Below are 22,820 nucleotides of genomic sequence, written 5' to 3' on the forward strand. Positions count from 1 at the left end.
CTTCCCCTCTATTCTGCAGACAGGTGTCGCTGACCTACTCACGGAAGAGCGGAAGTCTCAGAGAGGGGACACAATTTGCCTAAGATCGTTCAGCTGGTGGAAGCTGGAACCGGATCCAAATCCAGGTCTGGATCCAAAGCCCGGATCTTTCCACCTCATGGGGCCTCTCCTGTGCTGTTGTGAGGTCAGCAGGGCTCCTCTCCACTCCCAGAGGGGAAAGGAAATCCTGATAAAAGCAGGGAGCCTGGGGCTAACTCAGGACGGCAGCCAGAAACAAGTCAGGAGTCTCTAATTCCCTAAGGGATCCCCTTGGAGTTTTATCACACCTTGAAAAAGAAAGACCGGCTTTGCTTTAAATGGTTTTATTAAAAATTGTACCAATTGATGGGGGAGAATATACACACACACATATGCATGTGAAGAACAGAAAGCCAAGTATTCTGTACAGGTTAAAAAACAATGGGTCCCCATTTCCCTCCCTCTCTTTCCCTGTCTCTCTCCCAGAGGCAGAGTGCCTAGAACCCAGGACAGCTAACCTGGGCTAAACAAAATGCTACATTCTCACTGGGTCTCCCCCTGACAGCCCCTGTGGGCCCAGGGATGGGGTGGCCCACTGGGCGATGCTCACAGAACAGGGAGAGGTGCTGGCCACCCATGCAGAGAAGGGGGCAGGGCAGACCCGGGTGCCGGCTCCCAGCTCCCGTGGCCTGCAAGGCTGGTGCATCTTTGGAAGAGCTCGGCTTTCTGTGTTATTCCCTCAAAGCTCCCACAGTGTGCCCAGGAGGCTTCAAGGGCGGGTAAGTTAACCCTTTCCTGGACCAAGTCCAGCCAAGGTCCAGCGTCCCACCAAGGATTTGCCTGCACCCGGAGGGCCCTGCAGCTTCCTGCAGCCCAGGCTGAACGTTGATTCCCAGAAGCCCCGCAGAGCCCTGGAGGCAGAAGTCTTTTTGTTTTTGCTGCTCTCCACTCTCCATACCCCCTCTTCATCAAGTCCACCAAATGGCACAAGCTTGCCAGCTCTCAGTGGGCTCCTTACTGACCGGGGCAGGCGCAGTGTCTCCCCAGCCCCCACTGGAGGCCGTGGCTGGACCATCCCAAACAACACTGCTCCCCCCCCTTCTATGCCCAGGCTGGAGCCACCCCATGGATGAGGCTGGGCCACTGGGGACAGTGAGGCAAGTCAGCTGGGCCCCTCTGAGTGTTTGGAGCATGCCTGCCACATAAGCTCTAGACATGGACCCACACCCCTAAGGGCTTGGGGAGGTCACTGGGAGGTGATCTTTCTCTCCCTTGCACTGAGCAAGAAAAGGCCATGGGGACAGCCCTCCAGCAGCCCAAACTTTGAAGCAGGCAAAGGCAGGGAGGCCACGCCGGGTCCTTCGACTCACTGAGGGAGTCAGCTGTCTGGCCTGAGTGGGGTTCTCTCCCTAGTTCTGTCTACCAGCTTCCAGAAACTCTAGGGTTCTGAACTGAAGGGCTCTTTTGACCCTGACTACCAGGCTTCCTCCCTCTGGGGCTTTTCTATAATAAGAGGGAGGTTTCCAGCCCCTCTCCCACCCCTCACCCTCAGCAAACCACAAAAACTCCACAAGTCTTCAGCTGGTTACAGGTCAGGAGCCAGGTCAGAGTCTCCCTCCCTCCAAATCTGATTCTCCACCCCCTAAGTAGAGACAGCCAAGCTCCCGGGGGTGGGGGATGGGGGATGGGGGCCCAGAGAGAGGGATGTGTCTCCTGAGGCTGGACTTGAGGAATGTTCAGACCAACTCACCAGACAGAGGGGGCAGGGGCCAGTCTAGATCACTAGGCCAATTAAAACCAGCCAGCCAGGAGGAACCTCTCTTCTTCCAGGAGCTATTTACCTCCTGGGTGTTTTGGGGAAAAGGGAGAAGGAGGGGGTTTTAAACTGTGCCCCAGCTGGCTTAGGATAGTGAGTTAGTTCCTGGCTTCCCATAAGATGGAGACAGTGCAGTCAGACCACCCTCCATCTGGGCCCAGGCTCAGTGTTCAGGTGGGCTTGTCAAACTCTGGGCTCAGTTCTTGGGGCAGGCCACAGGACATCCTGCCTGGGCCTGGCAAGATCTCTGAAGCTGATGGCTTTGCCTCAGCATTGAGGCCCTAGACCATTTATTTGTTCTCTCACTCAGCTCACTCAGAAGTCCGCTAAGAGGGGTTCAAAGTGGCTGGCAGAAATAATCCTGGTTTTCTTGTGTGCCACTCGAGCATACACCAGCAGCCTGCCTGTCACTGCCTTGGTCCAGGAGAGGGGAAAATGGCACACGTCCAATGCACGTCCTAAAATGGTGTGGAGACACGCAAAGAAGGCTGCATTTCACAATGGTCAGCGTGTCCCGGAGCTGGTCTTCACCTGTTCCCTGGGCTCCTCCTTGTAAGCAGGAACCCATCTTCTTAGCAGACAAACCATGGTACACACCCTGAGAATACAATTCTAGCCAAGAAGAGGTAATACCTCCAGAACATCCAAGCAGAACAAAACAAAGGCTAATGTACAGTTTGAGGTCTTTCACCTTGGGGCCACTGAGCCCTTATGGCACCTTCATGCAAATTAGGAAAGGCACCCCTTCCTCTGAGCAGACGTAGCCCCAAACTAGGGCATATAGCCTAGTGGGCATAGCATGAGCTGGATTTAACTTCCATTACCTTCTTCGGCAGGTGCCCTTGTGCAGTGAACAACCTGCCCAACTGTACATCCAGTAGATTAATGCTTCCTGAAGACCTCCCGTCTGTAGAACTGGAGGAGCTTGGGCTTGTTTAGATGTGAGAGTCTACTTGGACTCCTCCAATTTCCTTGGGTAGCCCTGAGGTCTTCTCTGCCCAGGGAAGCCACCTTTTCTTTGGGCCTTGCTTCATGTTAGCACCAATGTTATCTTTTCTTACATAGGCAAAAATTATAATTTAATTTCTATGTATCTGGTTAACAGATTCCCTGTGTCTTTTCAGATTCCCCGCATCTGCTTTCAGAGCTGCCAGCCTGGCTGCCTTAAATTCTCTCCATTAGTGCCACAGCAGGGAGAGAAGGGAAGTTCAGAGGCAGCTGCGAGCCTGCTGAGCTCCAGAGCACGCCCTTCTGGCCTAGCTGGAAGCTGAAGGAAGCCAGGAAATGTGTACCCAGCTTTGACGGTTGCACGCTCTAATCATTGTCTGTTACTCCAAAAGACACGGTTCAGCTGACAAAGCCATGGCGCTGGCTTCTTCCTGTATCCCACTAGGTGTGAAAAAGGAATGGGGATAAGCGGGAGGAGGTATGTTGTTTCCAAGGAAACCAAGGGGTCTGGGTTCCTCTCGGGCTGACTCTCACAGGTGGGATGGCCACCACATTTCCCAGCCCCACGGTAATCCTGCCCCATGTGTGCCCCAGAGTGCTGATATTGGGGGAGGAAAGCAGTCTGTTGGCTGGGTCTTTTCAAAGAAGAGCTGACGAAGGCACAAGCTGCTGGTTATGGCCCGTTCCTTGGCTATTTGGCTCATCTGTGGTGGACACCCAGGCCAGTCCCAGGCACCCAGAGGTGACAGTGGTCCTGCACCTCGGGACCAATCCTGGGGCCTCCGAGTGGGAGCAAGTAAGACTCGAGGCCTACCCAGAAGTTTGGTTCATTTTGCGGCACGTTTGAGGGGTCCTTGTAGAAACCCAACCCTCCCTGAGGTCTGCTGGAGATGACAGGAGCTGGGCGAGAATCCCTGAGCCCTTGGGGCAGGCACTGGCTGGGCCAAAGGAGAACCCAGATATGGAGCTGGCTGACTGGCCTTAGTGGAAGTTGCCATGCTCAGCTGGAAAGCCCCTGGCCGAGGCCCTGGGGGATGAAAGCAGTGTGACTGGCAGATCTCGGGCCCGACCACGGTTGAAGGCCAAGAGAGCGCTGGCGGGACCAGGAGTCTAATCCAGTCTCCTAGTTCTTAACCAAGCTCCTGTGGGAAGACTACAGTCCACTCGCTGGAGAACATCACTACCTGGTCATCTTCAACAACAGCTCACTGAAGACTTGGCAGAGCCCTTGGGAGGTCCCACATCACAGACCTATCAGCCTCAACTTCAACAGTGTTTGACAAAGGCCCTCATTCCTGGTCGAGGTCCTGAACAGGGAAAGAGGCCCCGCTTGGGGTATGTCTTATGTACACAGAGAGAAACTTGGAAAATGCAAACGCAAAACAGCAATGAACAAACTTCACAAGACACAGTGTCAGTCCTCGCCGATGTCCTTCCTGCGGTGGGTGCCCCATACAAAGAGGGCAGCCCAGCCTCACCTGGGACCTGCCCCATTCCTGTTCTCATCGGCATTCAAAGCGAGGTTGTGTAGGAAGAGGAGGATCTGCCACCACATTCGATTTTGGTTTTGCTGGTGCTAGAAAGGAAAAAAAAAAAATCAATGTAATTTCTAAACATAGCCTGTAGCCTCAACAACTCCCGGGTCCTTATCATTCCCAATAAAAGTTCAGATAAACGAGTCTGGGGACAGCACTTTAATCCCATCAGGACAGCAAACTGAGGAGAGGAGGGAGGAGTTGGGGGGGGAGATGAGAAGAGTGGCGATGAGGGGGAGATGGTTGAGTTCTCCAAAAAACAATTGCAGTTTTAACATTAAAAAGAAAAGTCCAGGCTCTTTATGCACTGTGCACAAGAGGATTAAACTTTTTCCCCTGCTTGCAGGATTTTCCAGAGTTTAGCCAAGTGCTGCTTTTAATCAGATTGGCTCCTGAGCCCCTCAAACCTCAGCTGCATGAACAACAAACTTTCTTCAGAAAGAAAGAGAAGTGCCCCCCTCGCTCCCCCAACTCCAAAGTAACACAGAGAACAAGGGGGAAAGCGGGGGGAGCCTCCATCTGCAAGTGATTTGACACTGTGAAGGTCAAAGGGTTAATCTTCAATTTAAACCACACTGCTGAGGCAGCAAAAATCTGATTTCATCCAGTGCAAACACGCACACACACACACACAGACACACAGACACACACACACACACACACACTTGTGCACCCGCCCTCTCTCCCTTCCCAGCATCTCCAGCTCAGTGCTGCCCTTTTTATAGCTGCTCTTGACAGTAAGCCATAAATAATCCCTCTTGGAGCGCTTTCCTACTGACTGGAGCCAATTAAACGTTAAGCAAGAACATACTTGAAAACAAAACAAAAACAAAGAATGCACACTACTCTCTGGAGGTTATCCCAGGTCCTACTGTCAGGCAGGGACGCTGGGGGCAAAGGTCAGGGGTCACTGGCTCCCAGGACTGGGGCTGGTGCCCCGCCCACACAGGTACCCTTTCCCAGGGGCCAGCGGAGGCCCCCCGAGGGGACTGGGGTGCTGGAAGAGGCGGTCTTTGTTCTCTCTTTGTCTGCCAGGGCAGGAGGACTGGATTGGGGCCCTCTCCACGGGGTCCTCGATGGATAGGGGAATAAAAAACCAGCGTGCAGGAAGAAGCCAGCATGGGCTGGACCAGGATCACTGCAGTGGCCCTACAGTGAGTGCATCCGTGTGAACTGATAGCAGAGCCGGGGCCCTTCTTGGGCTGTCTTTAACCCCACTGCCCCGGCCCCTATGTCTCCGATGAAGGGGACAGGCTAAGTCAGGGGGAGAATGGAAAGTGGGCCTAGGTCTCCCGCACCCTCGGAGCTTGGTGGGAGCAGCTGGCCCTGGCCTCCCGGACTTTGCCCCAGGTGACCGTGCAGGTTCTGTGGCACCTCCCCTCCCCGCCACCTTGGGCCACTAAGGGAAGAGAGGTGACCCGCGGACTGAGGCTGACCTCAGGGCCTTGCCGAGGCAGGTGAACAGAACGCCCCACCCCCCCAATCTGGGGCAACAGCGTGCCCCTTGCCCCTGCGGAAGGGAGGCTGGCAAACCACCCAGAAAGCTGGAGTCCCGGCTACTGCGAGGAGGGGAAATCAGGTATGCCACAGAGGAGTCCTGGCAGACCACGCAGGAGACTGATGGCTGCCTTGTGTTTTGTAAACAAAGATGGGTAAAAAGAGGAAACACAGCCGGCTTAACAAAATCTGGTTAGAATAAAGCAGCGTGAAAACGGACTCAGCTGCAAAACCTGAAGGCTCGGGCCTGCCTGCAGCCGCTGGGCTGGGCACCCCTCCTCCTGCTTCCCGCCCCCCAGCTGCTGCCCAGGACAGGTGCAAAGGTCATGTGGCGGAATGGGAGGAAAATCCAGGAAAAGACTGGTCCCTGGAGAGGCCAGTCTGCTGGAATTCCAAGTCTCCTCAGGTGCCTGTTTGAAAAGGCCAAGTAACAATAACAACCACAGTCATGACAAGAAGAGTAACACTGAGTGTGCCAGGCTCTGTTCTGAGTGTTCTACATCCTTGCTTCTCAAAGTGGGGTCCGTGGACCAGCAGTGTCAGCATCCTCTGGGAGCTTACTAGAAATACAGATCTACTGAATCCGAATGTGCATTTTTAACAAGATCCCCAGGTGACTTGGAGACGCATTAAACTCTTTTGGCCCTTCTCGACAACCCTATGAGATTGTTATATATCATCATCCCCATTTTACAGATGAGAACATTGAAAGAGTTTGATAACTTGGCCACATGGCTACTAAGTGGCAGGGACTGGACTGAATTCCAGACCACCTGGCCCTAGAGCAATGTCCTTACCCATTATCATCATTCTCTGAGCGCCACCATATACCTTTATGCCAAAGCAGACCCTCTCTCCTCCCCTTCTCTAAATCATATCAAAATAGTTCAATGGCTAAGAAAAGGAGATCACAATTCTATGATTTGGGGCCTGGGCCAATCCCATTTCTGTATGCCTCAGTTTTTCCCCAAATGCCCCTAATGGAGGCTGCCTGCTGCTTGGATTACTTCCTGGGCCCTGAGGTGTCTGGGGATGAGGCAACGCAGCACCCTCACTCCCATCATTTGGGCGTGTTGGGGGACCCAGAAGCAGCTACGGGCCAGAGAGTGCTGTCAGAGTGGAAGGCTGAGGTCTTGTTGGGAAACACAGGCAGGCCTAGGTGCAGGAGGCAGTGCCCACAGGCCCACCGTCGCGAAGGACCCAAGTCCCACGTCTCTGCCTGTGACAGGCTTCTGGGTACATGGATCGGCAAGGAAGTCTCCCTGGGCCAGGAATCAGAGGACCTGGCTGTCGGCAGCGGCTTCCCACCAGCCTGTCTGTGAGTCCTCACTTCCCTTATAAGAGAAATGCAGGCATGGTATGAGATCAGTGGTGCCCAAACCTGACCGTGTCACAGAATCCGCTGACGTGCTGTTATAAATACAGAGTCCCAGGGCTCCACCTAGACCAACTGGGTCAGAATCTCCAGGGAAGCGGTCCAGGAATTTGTACGTTGAACAAACTCTCTGGGTGACATTTTTTAATTTTATTTATTTATTTATTTATTTTTAAGATTTTATTTTTTTAAAGTAATCTCTACACCTAACACGGGGCTCGAACTCACAACCTGGAGGTCAAGAGCCAAATGCTCCACCGACTGAGCCAGCCAGGCGCCCCAGGTGACATTTTTTAAATCACAGGTAACATTTATTGTATATTTTAGTCATCAAAGTAATACATGTTAACTGTAGAAAAATTGGAAAACACAAGACATGAGAGAGAAGAAAATAAAATCATTTGTGATCCTATAGCCTGGAAGAAAACACTTCATGATTGGATTTTTTTTTCAGTCTCTTTCAATCTCTTCCCATCAGAATAATGACTTGGCCAAGCCAGAGGTAAATCCTGCCCAGGTGGTTCTGAGGCAGCCAGGCCACAGACAGGCATCTGGAAACCACGGAGGAGTTTTCCGACCCTAAGGTTTACGATGTGAAGTTTGTCATCCACAATTACCTTCAGGATTACAACTCCGAGCTCCAACAGCTGAATCCAGCCAGCCTATTGGAGGGTCTGGGTGAGCCTGGAGGCCAGGCTGCCTTGTACAGAGTTAAGCTGGCTGCGTGGCAGCCATGAGAGCAGCAAGACCAGCAAGAGCAGGGCCTGGTAACTGGTCCTCAGCCTCGGTAGCCCCTGCTCTGGGCACAAGCAGATGCCACACAAATTCCACTTAGCCTTCTCTTGCCACAGGTCAGCCCCCAAAAGGCCTTCTTCCTCAACCAAGCTGCCTCACACCAAAACTATCAAAGAATGCCCTGATTATGAGGAACAACAATAAAAACAATATTTAAAAAAAAAATTAAACAAAAGGGCCTGACCAGAAAGGAAAGAAAAAGGACATGAAGGGAGGCTGGTGAGAGAAACAGTAAGGAGGAAGGAAATCAACATTCACTGAACAGGATGAGGTACACAAAGACACCCAAATGCCAGAGAACATGGATCCTTCCAGCAGAAGGTGTGGAGAAGCAGGGGAGAAGGAAGGGGGAAGCAGGAAAGAGTATGCTTGGCCTCTGACATTCAGGCACTTGGCACAGCACAGAGCACAGAACCTGAGCTCAGTGAGTGCAAATCCCCAGAGCAGGGCCCAGCTCTCCCAGACTCAGCTTGAGCACCCTTCTAAGTCTGGGAACCTGCAAAAAGTGGGGGTTCTAAGAAGGCAGAGTCAGGGTGCCCTTAGGGATAAGGGATTGAGGGACAGGGGATGGGAAACTGCTGGGAATTGAAGCTTACACCGGAAGGCCTCAAATTGAGAGTTTAGAGGGTAGGACCAAGGCATAGGGGGAAAAAATAGAGGTGAATGCCCCAAGAGAATGGGATCTGACATGGTGGATAAGAATATCCTCTTCAGTTAAGAGAGCACAGAAAGGCATTAGAGACCTAGGGCTCTTCTTTCTCCATTCCACTTTCTTTTCTTTTTTTTTTTTTTTAAAGATTTTATTTATTTATTTGACAGAGAGAGACACAGCGAGAGAGGGAACACAAGCAGGGGGAGTGGGAGAGGGAGAAGCAGGCTTCCTGCTGAGCAGGGAGCCCGATGCGGGGCTCGATCCCAGGACCGTGGAATCATGACCTGAGCCGAAGGCAGACGCTCAACGACTGAGCCACCCAGGCGCCCCTCTCCATTCCACTTTCTTGCTGTGGTCAGCCAGCTGACAAGGGTTCGAGTCACCCCCGCTGTATATAAGGCAGAGCAACTGAACACACAGCCACGCATCCTGTGTCATGGGGAGCACGCCGGGGCACACAGTAGGTACTCAGCAAGTGCACAGTGGACCGACTACAGAAAAGTCAGCCTTGCAAGATAACCCACTTGTCTGAGGGCAGGAACAACTGATGTCTGGCCAGGTCTAAAGATGTACTCCATGTGATGGTATCAGCCTCTTGACCGGGGAGAGGCCCAACTAGTAAAAGACTTTTTTTCTTCTTCTTCTTTTTTTTAAAAGAGCTGGCTGTAGCATCTGACAAGGTTGGATTACACAAATCAAACTCTGTTTCATCCCACGTGGCCTCTGCCCTCAGGACAAAGAGTGTTCCCTCCCCTCTCCGGATAAGAATCTCCCTCGGCCTCTCTCCCTTTGGATCCAATTCACACCCTCTGGGGGCTTTTGTGTGTCACCCGTGTTCCAGATGCTCCAGCAAAGCTAATTCACCCCCAAAGAACTAGAGCAAAGAGCAAGCCTACACTGTGGCCAGGCTTGAAAAGGACCCTGCCAATTTACCAAACAGACAGCAATTTATAATATCTCATACTTAGAGTGCCTTCCGATCTTCCCATTTCCTCTTCACAAAGATCTGGAACACAGGAAGGACACGTATTATCCGTCCCATTTTACGGATGGGGAGGTAAAGGCTCAGAAACATTCCCCCAAGCACGTTAGTCGGGGGGTGGGGGGTTATTCGGACCCCCGACTTCTGACTCCAGAGCTGTGTTTTTCCACTAAAATATTACAGTGTGTTCATTCACATCATGGCAAGTAGCACTAACTTTTCAAAGAGAATCACCACTGAGCTGCTCCCCTCGTATGTTTAAAGACATTGTTTCCAGATCATTAACTATTTAGTAAGGATGCTGTGGACCAGAAAAAAATAAACCTTCCAGAGGCAGGGCTAACTGAAGATCAAACAGAAATAAAGCTAAAACTGCTCTGAAATTATAACTTCAGATCATGTTCTGAAACCACACTCGGTTTCTTTAAAACACAGAATTTCCTATACCCTGTTTTGCAGGGAGAAACACTCTGTCCAGAGTGATGTTTTCCCACCTCTTCCCCTTAGCCATCATAGTCTAAACCCACCCTGGCCGAGGCTGAGGGAGAGAGCCTCGGCACCGAGAACATGAACACCGAGATAAGAGAGACTTCAGGAAAATTCCACTTGAAAGAAGTTGAGAAGATGTTTTTGTTCAATTCAGCAAGCTTCTATCAAGCCCCGAACTCGGCTAAGACTTATGAAGGACACAAAGATGAGCAAGATGTCAACTGTCCTCAGTTGTTTTACAATCTGAACGGAAGACAACAAGAGCATAGAAGTAAGTTTTATGGGAGGCAGAGGGAGGTCAGGGCAGTGAGTGGGCGCTCCCTCACACTCCTGTCTTCCAGGGGGTGCCTGGAAGCAGAGATTGCGCAGTGGGAAGACCATAGTTTTAGGATCAGTCAGATCCGTATGGCTCCCAGCGCAGTCACTTACAGCGTAACTTGGGCATGCTGTCTCCCTTCTCTGAGCCTCGGTGTCCTACAAAATGGGGCTAACGGGGTCCAGAGGTACGAGGTTGCTGTGGTGATCCAGTGAGAAACATCCATGTAAAGCAATGGGCCTGGTGACTGTGCCGAGCAAGCAGCTCACTCCCCATGCTGAGGACAAGGAAACCTGCGCCCCACTTAAGCTCGCTGAGCACTTCCCTCAACATCCTCTCCCTCAGAGCGCCTGCCCCAGGAGTGCTATCTTCTAAACAGACTTATGAAGTCCTGGGGAAATCCCTGACTTTTCACTCTGAGATGGGCCAAGACAGCTAGAGGCAGCTGGGCTCAGAATTCCAGGCGGCCAAGCTGAGCAAGGGATTCTGAAACCCACAAGGCAGCCCCTTGGGTCCAGTGGCCCACTGCCCTAAGAAGGCTTCTGACCCAGATGCTAGAGGAACGAGCAACGTGGCAAAATGGAGAAGGAAAAAAATAGCCCCTTGCCAAGAGCTTCCTCAGGGCAGTCAGCCGTGCCAATAGGACGTTGAAGCCACCGGCTGCCATCATGGCGACACCAATCACTTCTTCCGGGAAGAAAGGGTAGCGCGGGGCAGGCCGGGTCTCAGTCGAAGACAGGAGGGTTTCCTCTAATGCAACTGCGGGCCACTGGCTCCAGCCATTGGGGGCTGGGGGACAGGGCTGTGTGCACGACCCATATCCCCAGAGCCCCGTGTGGCGCCTCCACAGACTCCGGAGGCTGCCACTCCTGGGGCCCTTACCCAGCTTCCCACAGGGACGGCTCTGGCTCCCTCAGAGAACTGCTCCATCGAACTACCGGACAACTTCTTAAGAACTCAGGAAGAAATCCTGGTGTGTGTACTCTGGTGGAAGGTGAGGGAGAGAGAGGATTGAGGAGCGGCAGAACTGCTGTGGGGCTACGAGATCGTGGAAAAGGAGCCCCCAAAGCTCTGACTCCCAAACTGGGGCCTTGGCAGCTGGCTGTTCTTGTCCTGCCTGGAGCCAGTCCCCTAGCCAGGACAAGGCAAGCTAAGCGTGGAAGAAGGCTGGACCCTCCTCCTCACCACACACACTGACCGTTCTCGTTCTGGTCATGGAACATGCCCTCTTGGTTGTCAGACAGGATCAAAAGGCAAACCAGACATTTTTCTTCATCCTTCTTTTCTTGTGCCTCTCCCAACCCCTCCTCCCATCACCGCCCTTCTCCCCTAAGGAAAAAAAAAGAAAAGCCAACTCCCATCCCCAAGGCCTATAGCTTGGTGAGGAGGGAATGAACTCCCCAGAACTACAAGGCCCTTCTCCTGGAAGAGAGAGTAGTCAGGTGCAGAGTTGTGTGGGGAACTCGGCCTCTAGTCAGCCACGCTGATGACTCAGAAGCTAAATATAGTGAGCGATATAAACAGAGCCAGCCACAGAGCAAACACAGGGCCCCCAAGCCCCGGCCTGGCTCTCACGCACAGCGGCCCTCCACGGCCCCTCCCCCAGCCTCACTTTTCCCCAGGCACCCTCCTAGGTAGACCTCCCACTGCTGGAACAGAGGCTGGCTCCACAGGGACCTTCTCACTCTAAGGTGAATGTCTGGGGCTCCTGCCCAGGGCTGCCACATCTAGGGTCTGAACAACCTCATTAGCCACAGTTTGAGCCCCCCAAACCACTCAGCAACAAGGAGGGCATCCCAAAGGGTCAGGAAGCAGTCAAGGGCCCCCTGAACAAAGGATCCAGGCTGTTGGCAGATGTAAACACCACTCTGGGTACAACTTCCAAGTGAGCTCCCTAAGAACTATAAAGACAGGTCCAAGCAAAATCCTAAAATCATCTTCTGGCACATTTCTCAAAGTGTTAAACCGCCCACACCTTAATAGTTATATATATTATAATCTCCACTGGGCTTTCACATCTGCTCTGCTAGGTAAGTATGGGAAATCGAGGTTCAGGGAAGTTAAATGACATGCCTATAGACAGAGAACTCATAAGGGACAGAGGTAGAAATTTGAACCCAGGTCTGCCTTTACGTCTAGGATCCTTTCTGTGATATTGCAACAAAAGATAGTTTCTAGTGAGTGGCTAACATTTTCCTCAGATTTCATTTTCCAGAAAGTCTAATTACCATTCAGAGAATTTCCAAATCGGACTATTCTGAATGAAGCCACTCCTGGTCCAAGTGAAAAGGCCATTTCCAACTCAAGGAATTCCAATGTGCTTGTAGCTTTACTCACTCAGTGGTCTACAGTGGCTTTTTTTTTTTTTTTGAGGATTCTTGGCTTCTTAACATTGCCTAGGAATACCCCCCCCCCCATAAATTTCAAGATGGTGCCATTGGGATAGGAGACATTCCTAAGAGGAGGGGACAGCAGCTACTGTCCATTCTTAGGCCCATACTGGAGGAGACCGTGGAAGGGGGAATGGAGAGAAACTAGAACCCACACCTTCTGACTCCAGCAGCTCATGAACACAGTGAGGAAGCAAACCTGTACCTCCTCTTCACTGCAGAAGCTGGAGAGACAGAGAAATACCAGGGTACCTTCACAGAGCCTGAGTCAAGGTAGACCCTGGTCAGCAGATCACCAACTCTTGATTTCAGCTCAGGTCATGATCTCAGTTTGTGAGATTGGGCCCCGTATTGGGCTCAGTGCCCATAGCAGAGTCTGTTTGTCCCTCTCCCTCCTCCACTGCCCCTCCACTCTTTCTCTCTCTAAAATAAATAAATAAAATCTAAAAAAAAAGAAAAGGGGGGACCATTCCACTCCTGACCCAGTCAAAGGAAGGTGGGGCGTTTGACCAGCTTGGGAAAGGCTTTTGTCTCCAAACGCCCGGCCTCCAACTCTCTTGCTGCTTTGGAGACCCAAAGAGCCAACAAAAAGCACCTCACTGACACTGATATTCTGCCTTCAAATCCTTGCCTTTCCATCCAGAGGAGCCACCCTGAACTGATCACTCGGGTAACCAGGCTAGACCCCACCCACATGCTCCTTCGGAAGTATGTGGCCGGCAAAAATCCAGATCCAACATCCACTACAATTTGCAACCTTTTGAATTGGGGGTCATGTTGATGCACTCAATTGGCCATAATGCCATTCTACAACGCACTACCCCGTCATGGTACCCCCCACCCCTCTGCTCCACATCTCCTAGGAAGAAGTGTTCCCTTGACACAGAAAAAGAATTACTTGAGGTCCTTAACTAGGGACCAAAAGTGAATGCTCACACTACCTACAGGACTCAGGGACCAAGGGCCATTGTCTGGCCTTGGGACACCATCCCAGATCTGAGGAGAAAGGAAATGGCCAAGCCCTCTCAACAACTTATTGCCTCTTGGGTCGTGTTTCCTGGCTCCCTAAACTCGGCCTATATTGATGGGGGATTGATCATCATTCTTTGAGGAGAAATGTACAAGGCCGAGGCCCACAAGTGAACAGCTTGGACACTGATTTCTCTGTGCAGGGCAGGTGGAGGGAGCTCAGGGGAGGCAACTCTGCTAAGGGATCAGCCTGATGGGAGGGGTGGGAAATGGTGAACTGACAAGAACAAATGTGAGGGATGATCAGGCTTCTAGACAGACAACAGGAAACATGCATTAAAGAATACCTACTGTGTATCCAGAACTTTAAATGGTATTTTCTCACTTAACCTTCACAACAATATTCTGTGGTATTAGCTCTAATTTACAGAGGAGGAGCTAGACTTGACAAGGTCAAGTGCCTTCCTGATGGCTAGTGGGTAGCAGAGCTGGTATTTAAACCTGGGCCTTCTGACTTTGGACTCAAAGCCTAGAGACTTAATCCTAAACCACTTCCTTCCTAGTACCTCAGTGTCCCTGTCTGCAAAGGAAGGGAATAGGGAAAGAAAAGAAAAGAATGTAGGAGTCACAATAGTACTTTCTAGATATGAAATATTAGACTGTGCTTTATATAATAAAGTCAGAAAACGACTCACTTCTTAAAGCTAGCTGCTAAAAGTTCCTCTGCATGCTGGTGCTCCTTCTGCCCGTGGCTCTTATCCTAGCCCTTCCTGCAGGATGAGCTCCTGGACAAGGTCTGTGAGCAGGGTTAGTGGGGAGGACAGGGTTAAAAGCAAGAGGATTCCACAGACCAAAAGCCTGGTTCTCTGTAATGGAAAGTTTGGGAAAACCAGCTCTGGGCTAGAAAGGCTTAGCTGACTGGCTCCCGCCACTGTGAGGTAGGAGTAGACAGCAGGCAGGAGGGTGAGGGACACAGGGACACAGGGGACTTGGGAGCCAGTAGGGGGTGAGGTGCAGAACACTGCAGGGGAGATTCTCCTATGGTTCTCCTTTGGTTCTGCTGCTTTGCCCCTCCTCCCAGGCTGGGGTAGCTCTGGCTGATAGCCGAAAGATACCCTCAAAAAGGCAGCCCTGGACTGGGGGAAATGATGCCAAGCAGCAATGAGCAGGGTCAGACCTTGGGATGAGGGCTGTCTCCTCTCATTCAGGACTGACTGAGTCATCAAGAAAGGGCCCTGGGCTATGTTCTAGTCCTGTCCTCCCAGCCTGCTCCCAAGCCTACGGGGGCTCACCAATGGATGGAGAAATATTCTGGGAAACAACTGTTGAGAGAGATCAGGTCAATTGGGAATGAAGAAAGCTGCCTTCCAGACAGTCCTCTAGATGAATCTAGGAGACCCACAGCCACTGTGCCCTCCAAAAACTCCAGCACCAGGACTGGAAGCTGTGAGCTGGTCTCAGCCATAGGCCTGTAAAACCAGGCTAGAGTGAATGGGCAGGAAGGAGGCCAAGAGACGGAAATCCAGAATCAGAGCAAGTCCACACATGGAATGAAGGGGAGACTTGAAGCCAAGTTTCCAGATAACAATCAAAGGAGGGACTAGGGACTGGAGCGAGGGGCCAACGGAGGAAGCTAGGCTGCCTTATTACCTAAGCATAGGGCCCCCCTCTCTTCCAGATCACTAAGGGACTGGGAGAGCCATCCAGGACCAGGTCTGGCCCCAGATTTCCCTCAGAACTCCTTGGCAGAAGGCACTAACCATATGTAACCCCTGATGGTCTGTTCTCAGGAGACCAAAAGACAACTTCTCTCTCCCCTGGTGTTGGCAATGGTTTGGCCCTTCAGTCAAACCTACTCTGATCACCTGAAGTTACCCATCTAAACTCAGGGTCTGCCCAACCGTGATGAGTTATTTATTCTCTTTATTCCAGACACAGACACAGACACAGACACAGACACAGACACACACACACACACACACACACACACACACACACACACACACACAGCCTGCTAGGACCATCCCCGGGGTAGGGACCGTGTTCATTTCCAGGTGGCATGCCTTTGCTTCCATGGTGGTTGTACGAGCACGGATTCAGCCTTGGGCTCCTCTCCCTGCCTTGGCAGCCATCCAGAAAGCCAGCCCAGAGAGGAAGGGTTAAGTGCCTGGGGGCTGGCCCAGACAGCGGCTGCAGAGCAGGGCAGCCTCCAGCCCGTGGCACAGAGGGCTCCTCCAGCACGAGCCTGCCAGCCGCCGCCGCCTTTGTTGATGGACTCTGCCACATGCTCGACTGACACGCGATGCTCCGCCCCGGCGGGGCTGGTGCCAGGCTGCCGGCCAAGCGCCCGGCCGCCAGTCTGGAGAGACTCTCTGAGGTATACTCTCCAGAGTCCCAGGTCCCGGTTCCCAGACAGAGACAATGAGGAGCAGCCTCCCCAGCTGGAAAGTGTCAGGTTACAACCGGTTCCACCACTTTCCCCGACTCAGGCCCATCCCTCGGCCTTGGTTACCCGGTTCCCACTGCACCTCAAGTCAGGCACCCCCAAATGTCCCGTTTCACTCCGGCACCCTGAAAACCTTCCCCTTGGGTCTGGGAGGGACAGTCTCCCACCCTGGCCTTGAGCAGACACAGTGTGTCAAACAAGGCTGCAGAAAGCCACCCCATTCCCCAGGAGAGATGGTAGCATTTCCTGACAAACCACTGGACAAACCACTCTTAGGAAGCCTGAGCTGAGAGAGGGCAGAGAACCAACTTGGAGCTCAGAGATGGCAAGAGTGCTCAGCCAGTTGGGCCCATCCAGTTAACCCTGGGACCATATCCTCGGGGCCTGGCAGAGTTGCTGAGGCAGGTCCGAGCCCCCCAGCCCCAGCAGACTCTCCCCCCGCCCCACCCCAAGCCCCCGTGCCTACTTGCTGCATGTGAAGCCGATGGAACTGGTCTGCAATGCACTGAAGCTTTCGGGCAATCTGTACCTCTGCTCGATGCTGCCACTGCCCTTCAGGGAGCTGCCCCCCAAGGGGCAAGCCTGCAGGGAAACTGGCCGGGAGAGGGAGCCGGTAGCCAGCGTTGCCTGCAAAGACAGAGGGCCCACATCTCAGCATTCTCCACAACTGCACCATCCACTCCATGCCTAACACTCCTGGCTGACACCTGGGGCCCGAGGCCTTTATCGGGCACGCTGCCAGATTTGGACAGCCTGGCTGCCCAAGCATCTAAAAGCTGATGTTCAGAGGGAGCAAATGGTCCTAGCCTTGTCCCTTCACAGGCAGTGCTGGGGCAAACGTAGTATGTGTGGGGGAACTTGCCAGCCTTCGGTCTTTATTTACCAAGCTATGCTTGACCACAATTTATTTTTCATGCAGTAGCAGGTTGAAGCTCTTCTCTGGAAAAGCACCGGAGGCAGCTCTCCGGAGTTCCTGGGTTGAGCAAAGCAAGGCGGGAGAAAGAGAAAACCAAAATGTGCCTTCACTTTTTCCCCTGGCTGGGCCCAGGTCCTGAAGCTCTGGGCAATGGTACGAAAACGAGGGAGAGAAAACTCCTTAGACCCACTGGATAGCCAAGTTCATCTCTGGAGGAGCCCCAGGCCAGACCGCAAGACCTCGAGACCTGCGCTGCACCCTACCCAAGTGCTGGCAAGCGGGCTGCCGCTAGGGGTGCCCGCCTGCCTCCTCCCTCTGTTCCCTCTTCCCTGCTGGCCGGCCTTATCCATCTTTTCGGACTCCCCAAGGAAGTACCGGGCAGCTCCCTCCAGGAATAACTGCAGCGGCTCCTCAAGAGGCAACCTCAGACCTAGCAAGACAGCCTCCGAACCTTTTCCCCCTCCCTCCATAAGCTATTGTGCTAAAAGAAGAAAGCCAACTGAGTGTCTAACCCTGTCCCTTTGCCAGAGGAGGGCATGTTACTCATAAAACAAACCATTTAAGCCCACAAATGAAGGGGGCTTGTCTGATTGAGTCTTGGAAACAGCCCCTCAGCTGGCACTGAGCCCCGGCAGGCCCAACCTCTTTCTCCAGTTCCCCCTTCCAAGCACAGAAAGTCCCAAGTGACACCTTCTGCCTTCAGGAACCTTCCCTCCAGAAAGGGCTGGGTTTTTCCCTTCAGTGTCAACAGCGAGTCACAGATCCCCCAACCTTCTCCGGGGCCACTTCGGCCAATTAATGGAAGGCATATCACTCCCAGGACACAAAAGCCTGGGCCACTCATTGGGCCACAGGATGTAAAGCCCAAGGCCCAGGTACCCTCTCTCCAACCCCAAAAGGCACCATGGACCCAAGGATCCCTGCAGAAAGGGACAAAAAGGCAGAAGTGATGGCATAGCAACTTGCTTTTCTTGGTGCCCAAGGAGCACAAGTGAAAAGCAATAACAGGCAGAGAAGAAGAGTGACAAGAGTCGAGGAATCCATAGCCCCCGCTGTTTAATTTGGGGAAGGAAATAACAAAGTGCAGGTCTGAGGAGGGGAAGTCCCCTCTTTTCCCCCAGTCTCTACGGGAGGAGTCCTGAGGCTAAGAGCACTCACCATAAAAGAGTCGCTGGGGTTCTTGGGTCACCCCACAAGGCAGCATGACACCCTGACTCGGGGAGGCTGGACTGAGGGTCTGGGTGGCCTTGTCTTCCTGGCTGGTGGGTCGAAGCCCAGGGCCACAGCAGTGCGTGAGAGGGAAGAGATGCAGACGGCTGAGGGGGCAGTCCAGCTGGCTCTGGGCAAACAGGTCAGCAGAGAGCAAGCTCCCAGGCTGCGTCCCCGGCTCCCCGTCGTCTGGCTGGAACACATCATCCTCTAGCTCCTCCACACACTGAGGCGGCTCCATCTCCCCTGTTAGGGCGCAAAGCAGGTCTCCGGGGTGCTGCTTCTACCCAGGCCAAACCTGAAGGATCCCCCCTCCCCTTTCTTCTGTCCTGCTTCTCCTTCTTACCTGGGGCAGTGGGGCCAGGTACTGAGGACAGATAACCCGGTGATAAAATACTACCAAGGATGACACCCCTCCCCAAACAGTGAGGACCGCCTCGCTGTTCAAGGATGTGCCATACCTCTTCCCTGGGCCTTCCCAGAGCCACCCCCTACCTTGGCCTTTTCTTCTGACCCAGGCTGGTTCCGGTCACGAAGTCTGACTGCTATTGACTCTGAGCAATAGCAGGGGTATGATCAACTGCTACAAGCATGCAGGACACCTGGGGAAATGTCAACAAGACTAGACCCTGTGAGTGGCTGTGGGAGGGCAGAGGGTGCTGTGACTGGCTGTACACACAGTGCTCACCACACACACACACACACACACACACTCACTCACTCACTCACTCACTCACTCACTCACTCACTGCCCTGAGGAGTAACCAGCCAGCTCTCCTCTCAGTCAGAGCTGAGCTCCCAGCTGAGCAGCAAAAACAAAAGCCAGCAATCAGAGGGCAGCCAGGTTCCCTCCAAACCTGCTAAGCCCCGCCCAGATGCCCATCTACTCTAGTCTCCACCCCCTGCTTGCTCAACACAACAAACAGGCTCCACGGTGTGGTAAGCGTGTCCTGGGAGAGAGGGCAGAAAGACCCAAGTTAATCGTTGCCCTCCCAGCAGAGGAGAGCTGTCTGTCCACCACAGCTTGGCCGAGAGGGTAGGTCCAACATCTAGCATGTGGCCAGCCTCCCCCAGCTCAGCCTACTCACTAGTGTCCATGACTTCAATCTTCTTTCCCCACAGCCCAGCATTCCTGTCAGCGTTGAACCTGAGACTGGTGTAACCTTCCTCACAGAAGGAAGTGAAATTCAGCCCTCTTTCTGTGACCTCACTCACCGCCTCTGTACTACTCAGGTTGTCGATACGAGTTTCTTGGTCATAAAGAAGTTCCTCTTGCTCCACCTGATGGCTCTTGGAAATCTAAGCTTGGAGCCACCCAGCATCTTGAGCTCCCAACACAGCCCCCTACACACCCCCCCCCCCCCAGGAACCTGTTAAGAGTCCCTGGGGCAGCCAGAAGCAGCAACTACCTGAATGGTTAAGGATACAGAGAGATACTGTTTGTCACTGCCAGATTCAATTAGATATCCCCTGGGAATTCTGTCTCCCAGTCTCTTGCCTTTGAAGAACAAGCCAAATGGTCTGTGGGTTGGTAAAGTACTTAAAGGCATCTCACTTAAATTCAGAATCTTGGCTTCCCTAAATGCAAGCTCTCTCTGAGGTGCTTGCTTCAACCCTCCCTCCATCCCAACTATCCGTGAGCTATCTATGACCCCATCTCTGCCCTCTTCCCTGGTGAGTGAGGAGACCCCCGCTTGGATGGAAAAACAGGCACACGCTGTTCTTTGGAAAGTGTTTCCCAAAGGAGGGTAGGAGATCTTCAGCTTATCAGCACCAGGAAACAAAGTTTCTGGCTGAAAGGACCAAGTGCTGTCTTGCAAGTCACCTGGCAGGGGCTCACCTCCAGCCCTTCAGGCTTCTCTCCCCAAGCTGGCAATCCCAGCCTAAGAAGGGGCCCTCCAAAGCCAATCACAAGCAGCAGTCATTGTCTTGGTTTTTCCTTTGAAGCCGGTCACCTCCCCCTCCCCCTCCCAGCAAAGCCCCAAAGTTCAACCCTTGCCTGGACTGGACTGTGGGGAAATGCAGCCATAGGGTGTGTCTCTGCAAGCCCTGGGGACCCTACCCATTCTCCACAGGAACTGCAGGTGGCTCCTCTGTACGCGGGAGCCTCCCGAGGGGTGCTGGGCAAAGTCAAGTGTAAACCGGGATGCGGTAAGGAGACCCTCTTCTCCCCTTCGCCTGAGCTGAGGGGGTGATGTCCAAACTGGTAGGAGGATCACACTTCTTGAGAGCACAGCCCGGGAAGGCTTTATTCCTAGCAAGGGGAATCAAAGCCCGCTGGAGCCATCCCAGCCCCCAAGGGCTGTAACTGGGATGCTGAACTTAAGACTCCTCCTCCTAGGAGAAGTGCTTAGCCAGGCACTCTGAACCTCGATAGGAGTTAAAATCTCGGAACGCACACATACATGCATACACACTCACGCACCCACACGACACACAGCAGACCTGGGTGACTCCAGGAGAGAGTCTCGGCCTCCGAGTCGTGATGCCAGGGCTCCGCGCCAGGGTCCAGCGTGACGAGCACTCGGGGGCTTGGCGCCCAGACTCAATTGGGAAGGAGGGAAAGAGCCCAGCTGTTAAGGAGAGGAGCCTTCGGACTCCGCAGGGAGGCTGGACGCCCCACAACTCCCTGTCCTACCCCAAAGTCAGATCCAGAGGCCGGGCCGTTCTCGGGAGCCCAGGTCTGCTCAGCAGTGAACCGCAGGTTCCCTGTCCACCTGGACCCAACTCCTTGCTGTCTGAAATGCTACTACCCCCAAGTTCCCTCGTGGAGCAGCGCACCTAGATGAGGGTTCTGCACCCCGTTCCCGCACCCAAGCGCTCTAGTCCTTCATGGTCACCCTAGACGCCCGCAGCCCAAGCCTTCCCGGGCCCCCATGCGCAGCACGACTCCTCTCCCCACTTCCCCGAGGAGGTGCGATCCAACTCCGGCCGGCCCCGGCCGCCCGCGCGCTCACCGGGCTGCGGCGGGTGGCGGGAGGCGCGGGCAGGGGCGGCGGCGGCAGCTGGCTGGCTGGCGCGGGAGGAGGCCACTGTGCACCGCGCGGTATTGTTTCCAAAATACGCCCGCTCGGGGCATCCCGCAAACAGCTGATGAGGCCCCGCCTCCGGCGCGTCACGCCCACGGCTGGCCAATGGAGAGCGGAGCCCCAAGTCCCGGGCTGGGCGGCTGCCAGGGACGGTCACGAATGTACGAACCTTCCCTTGGAAACATCGCAAGGGGCCGAGCGAAATTCCGGCTCCCGTCAGAAACGCAATTGGAGCGCCATAGTCCGCGCAGGTTCCGTTCCTAACGCCAGCTCGGGAAGGACCGGAGAGTCTCCGAGTCCTCTCTATTAGAAGGGAGAGAGGGGGCGCCAAAGTGACTTTTGTCTTCTCTTTCTCCCGAATGGCCTGATAATTATGGAGCGTCCAGAAAGGGAGGGTAGGAGGAGGCAGGAAGCTTTTAGATGGGGCGGGCGGCGTCCACCGAGTGCAAGGTGTGGGTCCTTGTGGATCCCGGCCTGGTGGCAAAGCACGCTCCCGCCTGCCTAGCGGGTCAGAAATGAACTCCCGGCGCAAATCTCTAGGAAGCATGAGAACACGTGCGTCTGGCGCTGTTACCGAGTGACATTCAGATCAAACACCTCCAAAGGGACTTTCATGTCCTCTCCTTGAGTGGGCGTGGATACTTAGAAAATAAGTATCTGGCTGAGGAGAGGAAAGATAAAAAATGCAGGGGCTGCGTGAGCAGTTGACACCCATCCTGTTTATGGCATCATCCAGAGATGTGTACTGCAGATCTCGTACTATCAGTAAGGGAGTCCCCAGGCCATTTCACAAACATTTATTGAATACCTACATTGTGCCAGATACTGGGTTAGGAGCCAAAAACCTGGTGCCTGTCCTCAGGGAGCCTATAGTTTACTCGGGGAGGAAGATTTGAAAATAACCGAATGCCGCATGAAATGTCTTAATTTTTAGGGACAATGACTGCTGGAAGGTGCAGAAAAATTCAGAACGGAAAGCTTCAGGGAGATGGCTTTTGAGTTGGGCCTTGAAGGATGTGGAAATTTTTCAATAAGGAAGACCAAATAAAGCAGCCCAGGCCTAGGGCAGCAAAATAAAGTGCTGAACTGGACATTCTGTCCTGGGAGCAGGGCAGGCTGGAGGAGGGGTCTTTGGGTGCACCCCAGGATTTGGGAAGGGTGGTCATGGACAGGTAGATTCAGGTCAGAGTACATAGGTGTCCCTGCAGTGCAAGGCTGGAGAATCCCTACTGGAGGCAAAAGGGAGCCAGCAAAGATTTTTACAGAAGATAAGTGAATTGACCAAGCCTGCATTTTAGGAAAGATAAAAGAAGCCAGAAATCAGTGAGAGCGAGCCACTCCCTGCAACAGACTAGGTGGTCAATGATGGGCCTGACCCTGGTGATAGTAGGGATGGACAGTCCTCTGACCACCAAGCTGCTGTCTCTGGTTGTAAACT

The 22,820-nt window shown here is 53.3% G+C and overlaps 1 protein-coding gene across 3 annotated transcripts; it reads right to left on the reverse strand.

The window, feature by feature from the left end:
• Positions 1–364: 364 nt before the first annotated feature.
• BMF (Bcl2 modifying factor) lies at positions 365–21,172 on the reverse strand. Of its 3 annotated transcripts, XM_021695365.1 has the most exons (4): positions 21,135–21,172; positions 18,303–18,599; positions 16,695–16,855; positions 365–4,358 (listed from the first exon to the last, which is right to left on the reverse strand). In XM_021695365.1, exons 2-4 carry the CDS (start codon positions 18,592–18,594, stop codon positions 4,257–4,259), a joined length of 555 nt encoding a protein of 184 aa, XP_021551040.1. In that variant the 5' UTR covers positions 18,595–18,599; positions 21,135–21,172; the 3' UTR covers positions 365–4,256. The 3 variants fall into 3 exon arrangements, with proteins under 3 accessions (XP_021551040.1, XP_044773819.1, XP_021551041.1); XM_044917884.1 differs by lacking the exon at positions 21,135–21,172 and having other exon boundaries at positions 16,758–16,855; positions 18,303–18,658; XM_021695366.1 differs by lacking the exons at positions 16,695–16,855; positions 21,135–21,172 and having other exon boundaries at positions 4,236–4,358; positions 18,303–18,658.
• Between the last annotated feature and the right edge of the window lie 1,648 nt (positions 21,173–22,820).

The sequence above is a fragment of the Neomonachus schauinslandi genome, chromosome 9 (genome assembly GCF_002201575.2).
Source record: "Neomonachus schauinslandi chromosome 9, ASM220157v2, whole genome shotgun sequence".
Classification (NCBI taxonomy): Eukaryota; Metazoa; Chordata; class Mammalia; order Carnivora; family Phocidae; genus Neomonachus; species Neomonachus schauinslandi.